At 44.2% G+C, this 21,164-nt stretch overlaps 2 protein-coding genes across 2 annotated transcripts in view; one reads left to right on the top strand and one right to left on the bottom strand.

The window, feature by feature from the left end:
* Nucleotides 1-21,164, top strand: part of CASK (calcium/calmodulin dependent serine protein kinase) — a 998,363-nt gene that overhangs the window by 550,826 nt on the left and 426,373 nt on the right. The gene's annotated exons all lie outside the window — the stretch shown is intronic.
* NYX (nyctalopin) lies at nucleotides 5,027-6,457 on the bottom strand. Its single transcript, XM_056131088.1, has one exon. It carries the CDS (start codon nucleotides 6,455-6,457, stop codon nucleotides 5,027-5,029), a length of 1,431 nt encoding a protein of 476 aa, XP_055987063.1.

Below are 21,164 nucleotides of genomic sequence, written 5' to 3' on the forward strand. Positions count from 1 at the left end.
GATCTCAGATCTATGTGTAACACCTATGAAGAATTGTTCAGGACTGTCACAGTTCTGCCCCCCACCCCACCCCACATGAGATTGAAGAGATGGGCTTGACACTGGAGACAAGAAAGAAACGTCCTTCTGGGGTGTTTTGGTGGCATAAACATGAGGGTTGAGACATGGCAGGGTGTGTGGGTAAGAAGATAGATTTTAGGGTTCTGCCAACAGCTCTATCGGGTAGTCGGAGTGTTACTTTCTACTCTTCCGGTCTACCCAACACTTTGGGAAGGTGCCCTCTTGCTCCTCAGCTGGTGTTCTCTTCTGTCTGTAAGACTCAGAGAAATGCCAAAACTGTCCCTGGATCAGGGGATCAAAGGGGAGAGTAAGGTCCCTTCCTTGAAGTTTGGGGGAAAGGAACAAAGGAGAACTGGGGCAGCCTGATGAGAAGGCAGGTAGACAGAATGACTGTTGATCATCCTAGTGTAACCACCCCAGGGAAGCCCCTTACAAACACTCAAGGGGTTCTGAGAAAGAGATTTTTTCCCAAAGATCAAGCTGACAGGGATTTAAATACTGTAAGGAGTTTATGTAGGAAACTGGTTTTTTTTTGTTTCTTTTTCTATTTTTCGTTTTTGGGCCACACCTGGCAGTGATCAGGAACTCCTGGCTCAGCACTCAGGAATTACTCCTGGAGGTGCTTGGGGAATGTCCAGATTACATATGGGATACCAGGGATCGATCTTGGGTCAGCCATGTACAAGGCAAATGCCCTATCCACTGTACTAATGCTTCAGCCCCAGTAGAAAACTTTTTCTAAGGTGTAAATATATACCTTTGTCTCTACATTTCCTCTCCCATCTATTGAAAGAATAAATCCAGTGAGGCCACACTCTGGGGTTGAATAGTTCACACACGTATGTTACCCTCAAGTTTTATTTTTTCTAACAGTTCTGAGAAGTCCAGGCCTCATTCTTTCAGGGGAGCTGCCAGGAGTCAGTATGTACTTTGGAGCAATGTTAATGTTTGACCAATACCCAGAATTCTTCACTCCTTCAGGCAGAACATATTTCTCTCTGTTGGTGAAGTTTGAGTCAGTGTTTAGAACAGTAAAGTGTGAAAAATGTGTGTGTGACATAAGTGGACATTTTTAACAGTGTCACTGTCACTGTCATTGTCCTCCCATTGTTCATTGATTTGCTCAAGTGGGCCCAGTAACGTCTCCATTGGAGACTTTGTTGTTACTGTGTTTGGCATATTGAATACATCACGGGTAGCTTGCCAGGCTCTGCCGTGCAGGCGATACTCTCAGTAGCTTGCTGGGCTCTCTGAGAGGGGCGGAGGAATCGAACTCAGGTTGTCCATGTTGGCTGCATGTAAGGCAAACACCCTACCACTGTGCTGTCGCTCCAGCGACAGTGATGTAGGGTATTCCTAAAACTTTCCTAATATCCTAAGATGGTAGATCCTTCATCCTGGGACACATGTAATTGATAAGTAAGTAGACTTCTCCCCTCCCCCATAAAGCTGCATTGGCTACATACCATGAGAAAGAAATAACCATCACTAAGCCATTGGAAGTCCACAGCATAACATAGACCATTGATATATAGACTATTGGTCTATCTTGACAGATGCATATGTCCTGTTGCTTAGCAGAGCATTTCCTAATATTTCCTAAGGGATTAATAAACCAGTGATTGGGGGAGCGACATGATGAGCTCAAATCTGGAAACCTTCCACTCCTTCTTTCCTCATGAGAGCTCCTAATGTGCACGATTCCCTTGTTCCAGTGACTCTGGGTCTGTTTGGCGGGAAGTAACTCCCACGTTCCCAGAATTCCACTGGGCTGGGTAGCTCTATAAAAGTCTATCTCCCCAGAGGCTATTTCAGTGTTGATACTTGTTCAGCAACATCTCGCTAAAGAAAGGATCCTTTTAAAAGCTGGTCATCTCACCATCTAGGCAAAACAGCAGCAGCATTTTGAAAGTCAGTGGCAGGAACCCACTCCAGTGAAAGAAGGTCATTCCCCCCAAGGCCAAATCTTATTCCCCAGTAACCCAGGCTGCCTGTCTGCCATAGATTGCCATGGTTACTCAAAAGCAGAGATCTGATCTGCAGAATCCTTGTGCTTCTCACTCAGTTACCATGGCCACAACACAGGGCTTAAGCAAACAACATTGCTGGTCTCATCTGGTTCTCACATTTGAAAAGACACTTGGAAATGAATTCACTATGAAACATTAAACAAGCCACAAGCGAGGGACCTCATTTTCTTTCTTTTTGTTTCAGGAAGCTCATTTTCATAGGAAAAAAAGAATGACTGCATAAGAAATCATTTTGACAATTGCTGAAATTTCAATATTTTATTATTTTAATTTTCCATGCAAGGGATCAAGTCCAGGCTTTGGGAATGCAAAAAAATGTGCTCTCTCAATGCCTCTTTTGCAGACCACAACACCCAAAAGGAGAGAGTGAACACAGGGGATTGCCCTGCCACAGAGACAGGGGGGATGGGGGGATGGGGGTGGGAGGGATATTATCCATGGTGGTGGAAAATGGGCACTGGTGGAGGGATGGGTATCTGATCATTGTATAATTGAAACCAAAGCACAAAAAATTGTAAATCTACAACTTTAAAAAAAATAAAATAAAATAAAGGGGAAAAAAAGTGCTCTCTCCTAAACTATATACCAGATTCTTGATATGTTTTAAATAATAATCAATGATAAAGTTACTGGGTTTTCGTGTCTTTTTTTTTTTTTTGCTTTTTGGGTCACACCCGGCAATGCTCAAGGGTTACTCCTGGCTCTGCACTCAGGAATTACTCCTGGCAGTGCTCAGGGGAGCCATATGGGATGCCGGGGATTGAACCCAAGTCAGATTCGTGCAAGGCAAATGCCCTATCCACTGTACTATCGCTCCAGCCCCTGTGTTGTTTTGATAGGGGTCACACACACAAGGGTGCTGAGGTAGCCTGGATCCACTCCTGTTGATACGGATCAGGGCCACCAGGGCCACACCTAGATTAAGGAGCATGTGATTGCAGGGGCAAAGTTCGGAGTCTCACACATGCTAAAGTATTCTACCACTTAAGCTATCTCCCTGACCCAAAAGTTCTGTTTTTGATGAAGGTATTGTGGATAAGGTGTGACCTTGTTCTTAGGAAAGGTATACTGACATATTTAGCAGTTAAAGGTCATGCTGTTTGCGACAAACTCAAACTGTTAATAAGAAATAATAAGAATAAGGGAGAGAAGCAAATGTAGTATAATGTTGACAATGGGGAAACCTAGGTAAGTGACCCAGGGATTCATTCTACCATTGTTGTCAACTCCCCTGTAAGATTGTAAATTTTCAAAATAAAAAGTGAAGGGGGTCGGAATAATGCATGCTTCAGATCAAGGGCTTTCAAACTTTTTAATCCATAACCCACACTAAAACATAAATTGTACAGAGCAATTGAAGACACACATACATACATATATAATATGAGCAAATGCGTACAACAAATCAAATAAGAAGTCTCACAAAACAATACTCATACCCAGCTCTAAGTGATGCACCATGACTTCTCTATTCTATCTTGGTTTTATTTTTATTTTGGGGTGATATCTAGCAGGAAGTACTCTTGGTTCTGTGCTTAGGGATCACTCCTGGTAGTGTTCATATGTGGGTGAACCATATGTGGTTCCAGGGGTCAACCTGGGGTCAGCCACATGTATAGCAAGTGCTTTACCCCTCACTCTATCTCTCTGGTCCTATCTTGTCTCTTACAATACCTCTTGTGACCTGTTAAGTGAGCTGATAACCACTGATGGTTACAAGTCACTAAAACACTCCTGCACTTTCTAGTGGTTTCTGCAACCTTTCTCATAAACGAGGTCACAGAGGTGCTTATGCAGGGAAGAACTGAAGTCAGGCACACCCTGAATCCGTGGGGGCTTGGAAAATCCACATCTTCAAATATAGTGAAGGGAACTAAGGACACAAGAGGAGGGATTCCCAGAGTGTTGACAAATGCACTCATCGTTTCTTGTGTGCAGGGCAGAACTTGTACCTGATTGGAGCAGCCATAGTCTTTGCTCTGTCACTCAGTTCTAGGGTCTTTAGTTTAACTGACTCCTATCCTGGGAAATCTGTCAGCCTCCCTTTCCCTCTATCTTGGTTTTATTTTTATTTTGGGATGATATCTAGCAGGAAGTACTCTTGGTTCTGTGCTCAGGGATCTGGCTACCTCCTTTCCTCTTGGTCCTTAGCCCCAATATGTGCATTCCCTAATAATTGCTACATACCGCCTGAGCTGGAGGCTCCCTGAGCAGTGAACACAACCTCTGCCTGCTGACACTCTTCCCACAAATTGCGCTGAAGAATGTGTCGCCTTCCTGGAGAGTCACAATGCATGTCAGCACATGAAAGAAAAATTGCTTTAACCTTTTACTTCAATCTTAGGATTTTACAAAGTCCACTCCCCAGTCCTCAGTCTTTTGGCTAAGGCCTGGGAATAACTGCACAGTAAATAAAATGGATTTTTGTTTTACTCTCCCCCAACACGTTTCAGACTTTAGGAATCGCCTCCACCACGTTGAAGTCTGCATCTCTCTCTGAGCCCGGCCCCTTCTCTCCTCACCTGTCCTTATTCCTAGAACTTCACGTTGCCAGGCACCTAGGAGGGCACACAAATTGGAATAGCAAACAGAGGGATTGGGTTTAATAGGTGGCCTGCCCAAAAGAACTGGCACAGTTCCTAGTACTTAGCCAACAGACAGGCTATGTAATTCAGCCACTGTGAATGTGTCTTGGAAGATGGAGGTTAAGGGTGTGTGTGTGGGGGGGGGGGGGTGGAGCTCTCCCTTCCAGCTGTAGGACCTTCCAATTCCTGGGTTTCTCAGCAGAAGACCCATGTGCATTCTTTCTTTGCTTTAACAACTCATGCCCATGTGCCATGAGCAGAAATCTGTCTCCCTGCCCAGTCTCTGGAGGCAAACGTACCTCCCCCTCTACTGGAACTATCATCACCCACCACCACAAAATACCTGCAAACTCAGCTAAGCTTTCCCCCACTGGGCACAGCATTTGGGCCACCCCAATGCAGCCCAGCCCAGTGTGTGTGCAGGATGAACCCCATGTGTTGGGTCACGCTGAGCAGGAGGCTGGAACCCAGAAGCGATGCGGGGCTGCGGCCCGAGCCTTGCGATCCGCAGGAGGGAAGGCCAGGGAACAATGAGGCGTTGGCCAGCTCCTCGGTGGCATTGGTGGCCGCCACCACAGCCTGGGGCAACAGGAGTTGGGAGAGGAGACTGCTGAAGCTTTTTGCACTGGTGGTTGCCGGCTCTGGGGACAGGCTTGCGCGTGCAGCAGTGGCGTTCAGTTCCTCGGGGTCCTCGCAGACACCGCTGGATGAGTGCCCAAAGGCCACCTGGCTGAGGTCCAGGCCGGCCACGGAGCCCGGGGAGGCGCAGGGCACGTCGGCCACGCGGCCGGAGCTGTGCAGCCAGTCCCGCAGCCACTGCAGGCGGCAGTCACAGCGCCAGGGATTGCGAAAGAGAAAGAGACGGCCCAGGAAGAGGCCGGGCTGGAAGGCGGCTCCCGCGAGCACCGCCAGGCGGTTGCCATTGAGGTGCAGTGCCAGGAGGCCAGAGAGGTTCTGGAAGGCTCCTTCCTCTACCCAGGCGATGCGATTGCGGTCCAGGTAGAGCAGTTCGAGCTCAGCCAGCTCAGCAAACCAGGCACGCCGCACGCGGCCCAGCGCATTGCCGCCCAGGTTGAGGGTGCGCAGGCGGTGCAAGCCCTGGAAGGCATCGGGCGGCAGTTCGGCCAGCTGGTTGTCGTGGAGCAGCAAGTGCTCCAGGGCGCTGCAGTCTCGGAAGGCTCCTCCGTGCACTGCGCGCACGCGGTTGCCCTGCAGGCGGAGCGAACGCAGGCGCTGCATCCCCAGCAGCGAGCCCGACGCCACGGCCTCGATGCGGCCCCGCTCCAGGTGCACGTGCGTCAGGTTGGCCAGGCCGCGCAGGGCTCCCGGCACGCGGCGGAACAGGTTGTCGAAGGCGGTGAGCTCGCGCAGGGCGGGCAGCTCGGCCAGCAGGCGCTCGGGCACGCTGAAGAGGCGACAGGAGGCCAGGTCGAGGCGGCGCAGGCGTCCGAGCGTGGCGAAGGTCCGCGCGTGCAGGTAGCGCAGGTCGCCGTTGTGCGCCAGGCGCAGCTCGGCTAGACGCGGCAGGCCCCTGAAGGCGCCGGGCGTGATGAAGGACAGGTTGTTGTGACGCAGCGACAGGCGGCGCAGCGAAGGCAGTGTGCCAAAGGCCCGCTCGCCCAGGAAACGCAGACCGTTGCGGTCCAGGTCGATGGCTGCAGCCTCGCACGGGAACTCGGGCGGCACCCGCTGCAGCCCTGCGCGGTCGCAATGCACGGAGCACCCACGGTCGGTGCTGCTGCAGCGGCAGGTGGCAGGGCAGGTGCGCGTGCAGGCCACCATAGCCGTGGCCGTGACCATAACCCTGGCGCTGGGGAGACTGAGCACCACCGCCACTGCTATGAACCGGGTGTCAGAGAAAGGTGAGAAAAAAAAATGAAGCGGCCATCAACTAGAGGGCCGCCCTAAGGGAAATCCTACTTGTGCACTGTTTGAGGCGTCCCTCTCAGGTCTCGTTCTTCCTGCCCAGCCCAACCGCCGCCTTCCAGACCCGGCATGGACTTCCCCGCACACGATGCTCTCCTGCTTTGCTTTACACTTTGGTTTTTGAACCACTCCTGGAGGATGCTCTAGAGGGCACTCTCCTGAGACCATAGGGTGCCCAGAGACAGTGCCCAGGGCTTCCCTGTGCAAAGCGTGCAGTCCAACCCTTTAAGCCATCACCCCTGCCCAGGTTCCAACTTACCTTAATCGGAAAAAGCCAGCTGAAGTTCCAGCATCTGAAGCCATTCTAATTTACACCTCCCCCCCGCCCACTTTAAGAAAAAATGGTGGTGTTGGAAGAACTATGCAGTGGGAGAGTAGGTTTGCAATAGTGGGGATCGAACTCGGGGTCTTTTCCAAGCTCTACTGCTTGACCTATCTCCTTGACCTCTGACCCCATTCTAAAGTCTCTCCTCAGGTGCTCTCCTAGAAGGTGGCCTAAAGCATTTGTTGTCTGCATGCATAGGGGTACTTGAAGGCATCACTGTGACTTGTGTTCCAGCCCCATGCAAAATAAGGCAAATTAATGGGGCCAGAATGATAGTGCTGTGGGGAAAGGTGTTTCGCCTTGCATGCGGCCAACCCAAGTTTGACTCCCATCATCACATTGTGTCCCCCAAGCACAAAAAGGAGTGATCTCTGAGCTCAATGCCAGGAGTAATCCCTGAGCACTGCTGGGCATGACTCCCACCTCCCAAAAAGAGCGAAATATCTCATCAATTATTTTTGGTTGGGCTGGAGCGATAGCACAGCGGGTAGGGCGTTCGCCTTACAAGCGGCCAACATGGCCGACCCGAGTTCGATTCCTCCGCCCCTCTCGGAGAGCCCGGCAAGCTACCGAGAGTATTCGATATGCCAGACACAGTAACAACAAAGTCTCCAATGGAGATGTTACTGGGCCCGCTCGAGCAACGGGATCAACGATCAATGGGAGGGCCTTTACCTTTTACCTTATTTTTGGTTTGGATGCTGGGGATTGAATCCATATATGCATGGCATATGCTCTATCACTGAGCTACATCTCTGGATCCTCCTCAGTAATTCTTATGTTATCTGCTGAAATAATATTTTCAATATACCAGGTAATGTGAAAGGAATGGAAACCATTTCTAATTCACCTTTTAAAATGGGTGACATAGACAATTTAAACAAGCAGCCTACATTGGATCTCTCTTGGTTCTGCTCTAGAACCTTCCCCCATAAGAATTCAATTCCTGGCAATAGAGAGATAATACAGTGGATATGGGCACTTCCTTGAACACGGCCAACTTGGGCTTGATCCCTCGCATCCCATATGGTTCCCCAAGCCCCACCAGGAGTGATCCCTGAGTGAAGAGCCAGGATTAACCCTTGTATACCACCGCATATGGCCGCAAAACAAAACAAATAGAATTTAATCCCTGAAAATTTCCATTGAGCAAATTAAGTCACATGAAGATGGGAAAATTAGGGAACAGGAGGTTGGGAATGAAAGAAAACCCCATCTGTTCTGAGGGATGAGAGGTGAGAATTTTATCCACACCTGGTGATACTGAAAGCTACTCCTAGCTCAGTACTCAGGGAACCCATGTAGTGGGAACTGAACTCAGCCCCTCCCCATGCAAAGGATACAAACTAGCGCTTTAAGCCATCTCCCTGGCCCCCAATCTTTTTTTCTCCTGTCAATAAAATTAAGCCACAAGAACAGCATGTTAAATTAACTCTCAGTGACCGTCTTACACATCTCAAAAGAATCAATGTAGACACTATGCAGTTCATTTCCGTTCTCTGGAGACTTTTATCATCACAGGATATAAACGTGCTTATAAGTTAGTTTTGTTCCAAGCATTTGAGTGAAAGATCAGATAAAGACTTCAAAAGGCCTCCTGCAGCAAAGCAGAATGGCATGGCCGGCTGCCCAGTGGCAGTCAATGGTCCAAGCCCCATGTTACGTTCCCATAAAAGAGGCAGCCTAGAAGGTGCACAAGTTTTACTTTCTCACTGAGGAGCAACTGGCAGATGGAGTGCTGCCATCTAAAATTCCTGCAGAGGAATAAACTTACCCGGAGATAAACCTGACTGACCATTCCCCTCCTCAGCAGTATGCCCAGATCCCTGGCAAACACCCAGCTCTCCAACTCCAACCCTGCCGCCATGGACACATTACTCCACCTGCTCTATCCAAGCTGGTGGAAACCTGTAATGGTGGCCACATGGGGCCATGTACACAATATGTTTGTGGCCACCTCGGTAGGTTTGCACAGCCTCCACAGTCTTTTCAGTCTACCTATTGTGACCACGCCGTAGTGGGTTTTTTTTTTCAGCTGCTGGGAAGGAGATTTACTCCTTTCAGACTTGGCCGGAGAACACCAATCCCTTTGAGCAACCCTTCAATTATCAACTGTAGCTTGTTCAACATTCTGTGAGAAGGCCAGCCGTAGCTTATTTTCCTCTCCCAAAGAACTGTGAATTAGATACCACGCTGCCAGCCAAGTGTTTGAATCCAGTGCTGAGCTTGGCTGTTAATAGGGCTGCTGCTGCACTGAGGAGACACCCTTTAGGGACAGGGCCAAGAACAGAACCTTAGCTCTGGGTATTATCTGCACAGAGGTGAAAACTTTTTCTATCAACTCTCCCAACTGGGTCAAATAGAAGGCATCAGATTTCTTCATTCTACTCTCTTCTCCTTTTTAATTAAGACAAGTGCATGTTCAACCATATGACTCATGTTTCTGCTCTACAGTGGCTCACATTATCCTGGCTCACTGTATAATTCAGTAAATATTTGCAGAATGAAATGCAATAGATGCTTTCCTCAGCAAGGATTCCTGTTGATGGATGTCATTAATTGTTTTTGGAAATTTTTTTGTCAAGGAATTCATAGGATAATGACAGGATACAACCAATTTGCTTCTATAATGCAAGAGATAAAAAAATTGTAGGTGTCAGTTTTAAAAACATACGAGTGAAGCTGCCTACTGTATGCCCTTTTTACCTTCATTTTGTTTTTGTTTTTGTTTTGTTTTGTTTTGTTTTGTTTGGAGGGCACACCCAGAAATGCTCAGGGATCACTCCTGGTGGTGCTTGGGAGACCAAACGGGATGTCAGGGATTGAACCCGGGTTGGCTACGTAAAAAGCAACTGCCCTAGCCATGTATTCTCTCTGGCTCCACCTTCAAATTTTTGAACCAGGTGACTGTATTCTTCATAAAACAGATGAAAGTTTATTTTAAGCTTGGACTGAAAGCTCAAGATGACCTGGGGCTGGAGAAGTATAGTACAGCAAATAAGGTGCTTGCATACAATCTGTGATCCGTGTTTCATCCCTGGTACCCTATATGGTCACCTGAGCCCACCAGAAGTGACCCCTGAGTCACGAGTAAGCCCTGAGAATTAAAAAATAACTCAAGATGTGATCACTACTAGTGACCCTTAGGAACCATAGAAACCTTAGGAAACTAATTAGGAACAATAATGAATGTACTGGATCATTGAGTGATGTGCCAATTAAATAAAATTCTTAGAAAAGACAACCAAACCTTAGTACTGATTTACCCAATATGAAGACTAAAATATGTGCTGAGAAATCCAGAAAAGCAAGACATAAAAACAACAAAAACCAAAACAATTTTTTGGAAGGAGGTGATTTCTATTTGCAACGTTGGTGACAGAGTATATCATAGTGCTAAGAATATAAACTCTGGGCAAAGTATTTTTAAGTAAAAAAAATAAAAAACCTCACCACACCTCAACCTTTTTTTGAGTCCTGAATTGTCACTGTGTGTGGTGACTCCAAGGAGCCAAGCAAGAGCTGCAGGCCCAAAGAGCTCACAAGGGATGACAGCGATTTTCCAGTCATGGGCGGACAGATTAAGAGTTGAAGAACTTGGAGCTGGAGAGATAGTACAGAGGTTAAGACACTGACCTTGGATCCAGGTGACCCAAGTTCTAATTACCAGCACCAAATATGGTCTCCTGAGCACTGTCAGGGATCACTCCTGAGTACAGAGCCAGGAATAACCCCTAAGCACTGCCAGGTATGGCTTAAAAAAAAAAAGAAAAAATTTATTTCAAGATCCAACAAGTTAGAAAGGCTTGTAAAAACTGAGCACTCTCTGAAATTCCAAGGAGGTCAAGTCTCGGGAATGAAAATGATATCTCAAAAGGAAAGGCAAAGCTGCACTCAACTTACCATAATAATGCTCAAACTACTTGTTGTCAAGATTTTTACACCTGCAGATTGGTGAAATTAAGAAAACTATTCTGTGACTTCCTAAGGCAGAAGTGAAAACCGTTGTATACAATAAGAATATTTATATATCAATATTTATATGTAAGTATTTATAATAGCACCACTACATGAACCAGGTATAACATGTATTAAGCAGCAGTAACTTTTTCACAGACTGGGAAGAATTTCAGCTGACTGGCAGCAGTCTGTGTGCTGGAGATTGAAAGCCACTTCCTTGATTTTTTTCTTCTGGATTTCAGGTCCCACCTAAAAATGGAAACTAAAAATGACCCCCATTCAAATATTAATATTAAAGTAATATATTACTGAAAAAAATTAATGTACTGACCAGTAAAAATAGCAGATTAGACACTGCAAAAAAATTAAAGAGAGGTTCTTTGATACAGAGTCAGCATCAATCAAACTGATTAACAAGCTTATGTTTGGAGTTCCAGAGGATAAATAGAGAATATCAAAGAAAAGAAATAATTCAAGACATTTTCTTACATTTGATTAAAACCAAGAAAACCTCAACTAACTTCTCTCTCTTTCTCTCTCCTCTCTCTCTCCTCTCTCTCTCACTCTCTCTCTCACACACACATATACACACTTGGGTACTTGTGTCATGGTCAAACTGCAGGAAACCAAAGATGGGAGAAAATTCTTTTAACAGTCAATGAAAAAACACACATTACAAAGTAAGCAACCTTAACAAGCAGCAGGCTTCTTATCAAAACAATGATGGCTGTAAGACAATAAAATAGAATGATTTTCTATAAAGTGCAGAAATAAAAGCAAAATCTTGAGATCTAGAATTTTATAGGCAGTGGACATACCTTTAGAAATAATAAAGGGGCTGAGGCGATAGTACAGTGAGTAGGGCATTTGCCTTGCATGCAGCCAACCCGGGTTTGATACTTGGCATCCCATATGGTCCCCTGAGCAATGCCAGAAGTAACCCCCTGAGCATTGCCAGGTGCGACCCAAAAAGTAAAGATAAATAATGAAAAATTCTGTTTCTTTCAGGTAAATACAATCAGAAAATTTATGTCAAACAGATCTTCTGTACAGCAAGAAATAAATAACTTTTAGGGTAGGGGAGATTAGTTCAAGGGGACGGATCATGTTCCTAGAACTGTGAGACCACCCAAGCACCCAAGCACCAAGCAGCTCCAACTATAAAACTTCTTGACCAAATGTAGCCCTGGTAGTCCCAGCACCATTTAAGAGGTCCAAAACAAACAAAAACAGTCTTTAGACTGAAGGACACTCTCAAAGTAGATAAAAATCAGATCTAGAAAAGAATGAAAAGCAGTAAGAATGGTAAATATGTCATTCTCTTCTTCCTGTAATTGCTTTAAAAGTGATCATTTGAAGCAGAAACAACCATGTACTATGGGGCCACAGCGATAGTACAGAGGTGAAGGTGCTTGAATTTAGCCAGCCCCAGTTGGTTCATGGTTTCCTGAGTGCAATCTTGGAGGTGCCCATGCACCTCCGGGAACTGTTCAGGTGGGTGGCCCCTGGCACTGCAGGACCTAAGAAACCCCCAATCCTGGCCCAGCTAGCAGAGAACCATTGAGAGTAACCCCTGGGCCTCCTGAGCATTATTTGGTAGAACTTTCAGTAAAAAATAACAATAATGAATTATGAAATTTGTTGAATAGATAAGAGAAAGTATAGGAAGCTAAACTCAATTATACTCTTGTAATAATCATACATTGCATATGAAGCAAAGTAAGATAATTTAATGTATTCCATGATATATTAATGGCACATATTGTCATTCCTAGAAAATAAAAAATATTAGCTCTTACCTTGCCCTATACACAGAAATTTATTTTAGATGTAACATAGACCTAAATGGAAAAGCTCCAACTATAAAACTTCTTGAAGATAACATAGGAGAGTATCTATATGACCTAGTGATAGGCAAAGACTTCTTAGGTGGGGGAAAGCACTAACTCTAAAATAAAAAAATAGAAAGTGAACTTCATAAAGTTAAGAACTGCTTTTTGATCCTCTACTTGCTTTCCCTTCCTTCCAGGTGAAAGTAATCTCTCAGCTGACATCTCTGGGCCCTTTTTGGAACTGAACTTAAAATTCCCTCCCTTCCGGCTAGGTCCCAACAGCTTCTACTCCCAACCTCTGCTATCTTAACAAGCCCAGCACCACAGCTTCTGAAGTGCAAGGCCATACATGCAACTGTGTGACAGGTCTACTCATCACACCTCACACTGCTCACAGTTATACTTCTTTCCACTGGGTGAAGACAGGCAGGGAAGGAAAAGAGCAATTTCCGCCTAATACATCAGCGTTTCCAAGGGGGCTAACTACAGAGATTCACGCTCAGCATGGCAGGAACACTGCAAACCCAAGGGGGAAGTCTGTAGAAGCCTACCAATTTCAATGAGTGAAAACAGTGCAGAATGCTCAGCCAACACCAACCAGCTCTGTAAAGCCTCAGAAAATGACCACCATGGAGAGGATGTGTAATGAGCTCAAATAAATCATGGCACAGACAGCAAAGCACATAAAATTATGAGAACGAAAATGAGAAAATTACAGTTAGAAATGACAGAAATGAAGTGCATGGTAGGTGGCATAAAAAATAGAAGATCTGAGCAGATCAAGGAGGAAAAGATCAAGGAGCTCCAATATGAAATGCATTAAACCTAGAAACAACAGAAGATGGTGGAAAAGTCAGAAAAGAAATGAACAGCACACCTATGAACTATGGGTTGAGTTCTCTGTTCTCAAGAGGAACAGTAGAAGAATCATCAAAGTCCCTAAGGAACAAGGTGAATGTGATTAAGAATCAATAGTTTTGGGGCTGGAGCAATAGCACAGCGGGTAGGGCATTTGCCTTGCACGCGGCCCACCTGGGTTCGATTCCCAGCATCCCATATGGTCCCCCAAGCACCGCCAGGAATGATTCCTGAGTGCAAAGCCAGGAGTAACCCCTGATCATCGCCAGGTGTGACCTCCCAAAAAATAGTTTTAAAAGCCATAGATTTCCCAAATCTATGACTTTTAAAAGTTTTAAAAGTCAAAGATTTCCCAGAGTTTAGGGATATAGGCTATCAAATGGATGAGGCCCAAAGGATTCTAGTGAAAATAAATTCAAATAGAAAAACTCCAAGACACATTGTACTCAGAATTACAAAAAAAATCAAAGGCAGAGACATAATATTGAAAGCAGCAAGGTCAAAAAAAGGAGCTTCCATACAAAGGAAAGTCCATTAGATTCACAGCAGATCTATCAAATGAGACTCTGTAAAGCAAGAAGAGAAGGCAGAGATAGAGTACAAAAACTCAGTGAAATAAACACATCACCTAGTATACTCTGTCCAGCTGGATTATTAATCAGGTTTGAAGGAATGATACAGAATTTCATAGAAAAGCAACAGCTTGTGGAATTCAAAGCCTTGAAAACATTTTTGTAAGAAGTTTTAAAGAATTGTCAAAAAAAAAAAACAGGACAAACTTCCCAGCACGTGGCACTGAGTATGGCTCTCACTCATATTGCTTATGACTGCCCTCTACTAAATTAAGAAAGGTATGCTTACTCCTAGCTTACTAAGGGATTTTATACATTTTAAATAATGAACTAATGTTTCGTTTATATTGAAAGTTCTATGTTAGATCATAGAGATATCTATTGCAGTCTTTTACTTATTAATGCAGAAACTTAAGCTTTATCTATAATATAAAGTCAATATTCCATTTTTTAGGCTAAAACACACTTTTATAGGCCTGTTCAGGTTTTCTCCTTAAATTTTCTTGGTTCTCTTCAGTCTTATTGAATTTTAAATTTGTAAAACTTACCTAGTTTATGTAAATTTTAAAATTTATTGCGCAGAATTATTTATAATATTAATATTTTAATTATATCTCTAATAAAAGATATAGCATTTGACAAAATTGCATTTTATGAACTTAACACTGATTTACAATTTTGTGGAATTTCAGGTTATTAGCTCTATTTATCTGTATGTGTGTGTGGGTATCATCACTTCCTGACAACAAAAAGATCTCTGCCATAATATTGGATAAAAAAGAAACATAATAAGGGAACAACAGATGGTCAAAGTCATCAGGACTAAAGATTTTGTCTATAGAACTAAGCTTACACGGAGTGGGGGTGGGAGTGTGTTAGGAGGAATCCTTGGGACACTGGTGATGGGTCTCTGGTAATTGGTGTGGTGTTTGAATGATAAATGCAGGAAAAGTATAATTAACAGTATTAAAAAATCTCGATATATCAACAAAAATGGTTAAAAAAGAACTCCTTGAAATTTCCTTATCACTGTTACGGTAACACTATAGCACTGTCCTCCCATTGTTCATCGATTTGCTCTAGAGGGCACCAGTAACATCTCCATTGTGAGATTTCTTGTAACTGTTTTTGGCATTTCGAATACGCCACGGAGAGCTTGCTAGGCTCTTCCAAGTGGGTGGGATACTCTTGGTAGCTTGCCTGGCTCTCTGAGAGGGATGGAGGAATCGAACCCAGGTCGGCCGCATGCAAGGCAAACACTGTGCTATCACTCCAGCCCACTGTTAAGATAAGGAAAGGAATACCACAGTTTGGAATTAAATATCTGTATATAGTATCAGTGTATCTTATAAAAACCTTGTAACCAAGGTATATAAAGAGCTCTCGAAACTATATTTATCTGGGAAATTGTTCTGAAATTTTCTTTTCTGGAAGTGTCTCTGTCTGCTTTGGGTGTTAGTGTAATTTTCCTTTCATAGAAGGTGTTAGGAAGAATTCCTATGTCTTCGATATTTTGGAAGAACTTAAGGAACATAGGCACTACATCTTTTTTGAAGGTTCAATAGAACTCAACAGTGAACCCATCTGGACCAGGACTTTTGTTCTTGGGGAGATTCTTAATTACTGTTTCAATTTTCTTACTTGTAATTGGTCTGTTTAGGCTTTCTACTTCCTCCTTGTTAAGCCTTGGGAAGTTAAAATGACCCTAAGAATCATTGCATTTCTTCTAGATTCTCCAGCATAAGAGGATGATCTCACTTATTTGTGGTTCACAGGAATCTCTCATTATATTCTGAATTTCTGAAAGATCCATTATAGTTTCTCCCCTTTCATCTCTGATCCAATTTATTTGAACATTTTCTCTTTTTTCCTCTTGAGTCTAGCTGTAGGTTTATATATCTCATTTATTTCTTTCTTTGAAGAACCAGCTCCAGGTTTTATTGAGTCTTTGAATTGCTTTCTTGGTTTCTATGTTGTTGATTTCTGCTCTCGTTTTTATTATTTCTCTCTTTCTGCTACTTTTTGGATTTGTTTGTTGTTCCTTCTCCAGATTTTTGAAATGTCTGGTTAGGTTGTTGATTTGGTCTTTCTCTTCTTTATTAAACATAGGCCTGTGTTGCCATGAATTTTCCCTTTAGTACAACTTTTGCTATATCCCATTCTGGTATCTTTTGTCTTCATTTTAATTGGTTTCAAGGAATTTTTCCCTTATTACCTCCCTCTTTGATCCAATTATTATTATTTAGCAATGTTTTTTCAGCTTTCATGTGCTGCACATTTCCCCCATCTTCTTTCTGTGGTTAATTTCTACCTTCATGGCATTATGATTTGAGAAGGTAGTTTGTACAATGTCTATATTTGTAAAATTATGTATATTTGAGTTGTTCCCTAATATGTGATCTATCCTGGAGAATGTTCTTCATGACTCCAAAGTATAAAAATACTCTCTCAAAAGAACATATGCACATCATTATTCATTGCTGCAGTACAATAGCCAAGATATGGAACCAACCTAGCTAGCGTCCAACAACAAATGAATGGATTGTGAAGGTGTGGTATATATACACAATAGAATACTATGCAATTGCAAGGAACGATGAAATCATGCAATTTGCTGCAACCTGGTTGAAACCAGAAGATATGTTCAGTGAAGTAAACCAGAAGACGAAAGACAAACAGAGGATGATCTCATTTATCTGTGGTATATAGAATACTGGATGATGAACTGTATTGTAATAAAAGCGGATACCTAGATCACCCCTCACCCTTTAGAGAGGAGAAGGACAGAGAAGGAAAGAAATCAATGGGAGAAAAAGAAAATTGTAAGTAATGGGTGAACAGACACCAGAACTTCAGTTACACTGGTGATACGTGTGAGTGGTATAGCCATATATCCAAAACACAGACTCAACTAAACTGAAAACAATGAGATCTAAGCTGCAACAACTGGAACTTTGTAATGTGCCTGTCAAGGTGACAGACGGGGATGGTGTGGGGCTTGTGGTGGGGAGGGAACATGGAAACATTAGTGGAGGGAAGCTGACACTGGTGGTCAGATCGGTGTTGAAATATTATATGCCTAAAACTCAACTGACAATGATTTTATAAATCACAGTTCTTTGGTAAAAATAAACAAAAACAAAACTGCATATGAACACCTTTTAGAAAACTATGGGACTGGCGAGATAGTACAGTGGGTAGGGCATTTGTCTTGCACAATACCAACCTGGGTTCAATCTCCGGTATCACATGTGGTACCCTGAGCTCTTTAAAGCATGATCCCTGAACAGAGTCATGATCAAGCTCTGAGCACTGCCATATGTGATGCAAAAACAAAAATAACAACAACAAAACCCCTCAATAATAAGCTGCTCAATTAACAAACTGGCAAAGTGTTTGGAGAAACACTTACCCAAAACATATAAGTACAGACAGCAAATTGAAATGTGGTCAACATCATTGGTTAAGAAATGCAGACCTCATGGTGTTTCACTAATAAAAATTTTTAAAAAAGAAATACAGAATACAGATTAAAATAGACTTTTATTAGAATGCCTAAATTAGATTGACTTAGCCATAATTTAGTCAGCCTAATATAGCTATACAGATATACTATACTATACTATACTATACTATACTATACTTGGCATACTATCTATAATCCAGGCTGGAGCGATAGCACAGCAGGTAAGGCGTTTGCCTTGCATGCGGCTGATCTGGGTTCAATTCCTCCACCCCTCTCTGAGAGCCCGGCAAGCTACGAAGAGTATTCTGCCTGCATGGCAAAGCCTGGCAAGCTACCCATGATGTATTTGATATGCCAAAAACAGTAACAACAAGTCTCACAAGTTGTTGTGAGACGTTACTGGTGCCTGCTCAAGCAAATCGATGAACAACGAGAGGACAGTGCTACAGTGCTACTATCTATATTCCAGACCATGAACTGACTGGGCTTTATGCTGCTGAGGGGAATATCAAATAATGCAACACCATTAGAAACAACTTGGTAATTTCTTTATTTTTTTTAATATGTAGGAGTACTGCTATTTATTCAACCACTGATTAGCTGATTGAATTGTGCATGAACTCCACCTTACTTTTTTTCATTTTTTATAATTTTCTTTATTGAATCACTGTGAGAGCAGTTACAAAGCTTTCGGGTCTAAGTCTCGATCATACAATAAAACACCCATACCTTCACCAGTGCCCATTCTCCACCCCCAACAACCCCAGTATACCCCCATCCCACACCCTCCCCCTATCTGTGGGGCAGATGATTTCCACATTACTCTCTCTCTACTTTGATCACATTCAATATTTCGACACCAGACCCAACATTATTATTTGAGATGTTACCCCTAACACTCAGATCTGCTGAAAAGGCAACAGTAGACAATTTGTGTTCTATTGCTGGTTATGAATAACATATGTTGCGTGGCTGCAGTAGGGCCAGGTGATTTTGAAATTCCGAAATTTTAACACTTAAATCTGGAGGGATTTCTGCCAAAACCTGCTGGGTTTCGAGATTTGCTCCTGAGTCTCTGGAATCATGGCCATTGAGCAGCTTGATCAGGAGCCAGAGAGGCCGTTCATGGGCGATGACTTGGGGTCTCGTTGGGACAGGGAGACCAGGACCGGCTCCACCCCCATCCTGTGAGGCCCAACAAGTTTTGTCACTGCGAGCCCAAGCCTGACTGTCCAATGGCCTCTGGAAGATGACAGCCATCGAGCCGCCAGGGGGAAGCAGGCGAAGGGACAGCACCCTTTCCCCGCTGGGGTGGCCCGGCGACAGTAACCTACTGCGGGGTCAGGATGCATTTCTGCCAAAAGCCGCTGGGTTTCAAGATTTGTTTCTGAGTCTCTGGGATCAAGGCTGTTAAGCAGCTTAGAGGCCATTCGTGGGCAATGAATTGGGGTCTCCTTGGGGTGGGGAGGACAGGACAGGCTCCACCTCCATCCTGCAAGGCCCAACAAGTTTTGTCACTGCGGGCCCAAGCCTGACTATCCAATGGCTTCTGAAGGATGATGGCCACCAAGTCGCCAAGGGGGAGCAGGTGGAGGGACAACACCCTTTCCCCTCTGGGGTGGTCCAGCAACAGTAACTTACTGCAGGGTCCAGACGCATTTCTGCCAAAAGCCGCTGGGTTTCGAGATTTGTTTCTGAGTCTCTGGGATCATGGCCATTAAGCAGCTTGATCAGGAGCCAGAGAGGCCATTCGTGGGTGATGACTTGGGGTCTTGTTGGGGTGGGGAGGACAGGCCCGGCTCCACCCCCATCCCATGAGGCCCAACAAGTTTCGTCACTGCGGGCCCAAGCCTGACTGTCCAATGGCCTCTGGAAGATGACAGCCATCGAGCCGCCAGGGGGAAGCAGGTGGAGGGACAGCACCCTTTCCCTGCTGGGGTGGCCCGGCGACAGTAACCTACTGCGGGGTCCAGACGCATTTCTGCCAAAAGCCGCTGGGTTTCGAGATTTGTTTCTGAGTCTCTGGGATCAAGGCCGTTAAGCAGTTCAATCAGAACCAGAAGAGGCCATGCCTCCAATTACATAGCTGAGCTGGAGGTGGTTTGTGGGTGTGTTTCCCACATACCTAACTTTTGGCCGTTTACTTTCTTGGTAAACTTTGCCCCAAGCTTTTTGGCTGGCCAAAGGCACAGAAGCAATTTTGGGGTATCTGGAAATCTGAAGGCACCATCAGGCTGCTGATGCACTCGCCTCACAGGTGCAGATTGGCCTGCTGGCAGCACCATACCCCCTTGGTAATTTCTTTAAAAGTTAAACATTTACCTACCTTATGATCCAACACTCTACTCTTGCTTATTAATATTTTTTATATTGCTGTAGAGGCCACTCCTGGTGGTGCTAGAAGGTCGTATGGTGCTAGGAATCAAACACAGGGCCTCACACATTTAAATCATATACTTTCCCACTTGAGCCACATCCCCAGCCCTCACCATCCTACTTTCAAGGGAAAACAGGCATGTGTCCATATAAAAGGTTTGGGCATGAATATTAACAGCAGCTCTATTATAATAGCCCCAAACTAAGAATTGAACAGGTAAACAAATTATGCTATAGCAATGTAATGAATGGATTGGTACTTTGTGCTTTATAAAAGGATAAACTGGAATAGGAAGAAGGAGAAGGAGGATAATCTAATCCCTAAAAACTCCCATTGAGACAAGCCTCATGCATGAGAATGAATCTGCTAAAAAAAAAAAAAAAACCTCAGGTTTTGTGGCTGAAATCTCCAGATCTCACAGAGTTGGGAATGGGTGACCTCCCTCCATCTCCCTGTTCTTCCGGCATGCCCACAAACTGCCTCTGGTGCCATATAAGCTCATTAACTGTCATGATACAGAGACTCACAAATAAATCTAGAAGAGAGCCACAAGCTGTATGTAGAGATGCCTCCGGACCCCAAAGTCACCAACCAGCTAAAAATTTAGCTCCAGTTGTATCACCCTATTTTTTTATTAGTGAAACACCATGAGGTACAGTTATAGACTTATAAATTTTTGTGCTTGGGTTTCAGTTATACAATGATCAAGTACCCATCCCTCCACCAGTGCCCATCCTCCACCACCATGGGTCCCAGCATCCCTCCCACCCCCTATACCCCCGTCCCACCTTGCCTCTGTGGCAGGGCATTCTGCCTTGTTCTCTCTCTCTTCTTTTGGGTACTGTGTTTTGCAAAAGAGGCATTGAGTGTATCACCCTATTTTAAATTTTAGAATTCCTGGAGCACATGGACACATTTGTGGTACATGATATCTCCTACCCTATACCACTTATGTATCAAGAGTAGCACACCACATTTGATCCGGTGTAAAGTAGAAGGCAATCAATCTTGATAAAAAAAAAGATTAGCACACAATCTGTAACAACATGTTAGTAATCTCTTGTACAAGGCCTTAATCTCTAGCGTGAAATACAACAATCTTCACACTTTCCTCTAAAGAAATTTTTTGGATCATTTTAGCGAATTACTTATAAAAAAACAATATAAAATAAA

Source organism: Sorex fumeus, unplaced genomic scaffold (genome assembly GCF_029834395.1).
Source record: "Sorex fumeus unplaced genomic scaffold, SorFum_2.1 ptg000086l, whole genome shotgun sequence".
NCBI lineage: Eukaryota > Metazoa > Chordata > Mammalia > Eulipotyphla > Soricidae > Sorex > Sorex fumeus.

Coding starts and splice junctions, on each gene's coding strand:
- NYX (XM_056131088.1), bottom strand. CDS start 6,457: ATGGTGGCCTGCACGCGCACCTGCCCTGCCACCTGCCGCTGCAGCAGC.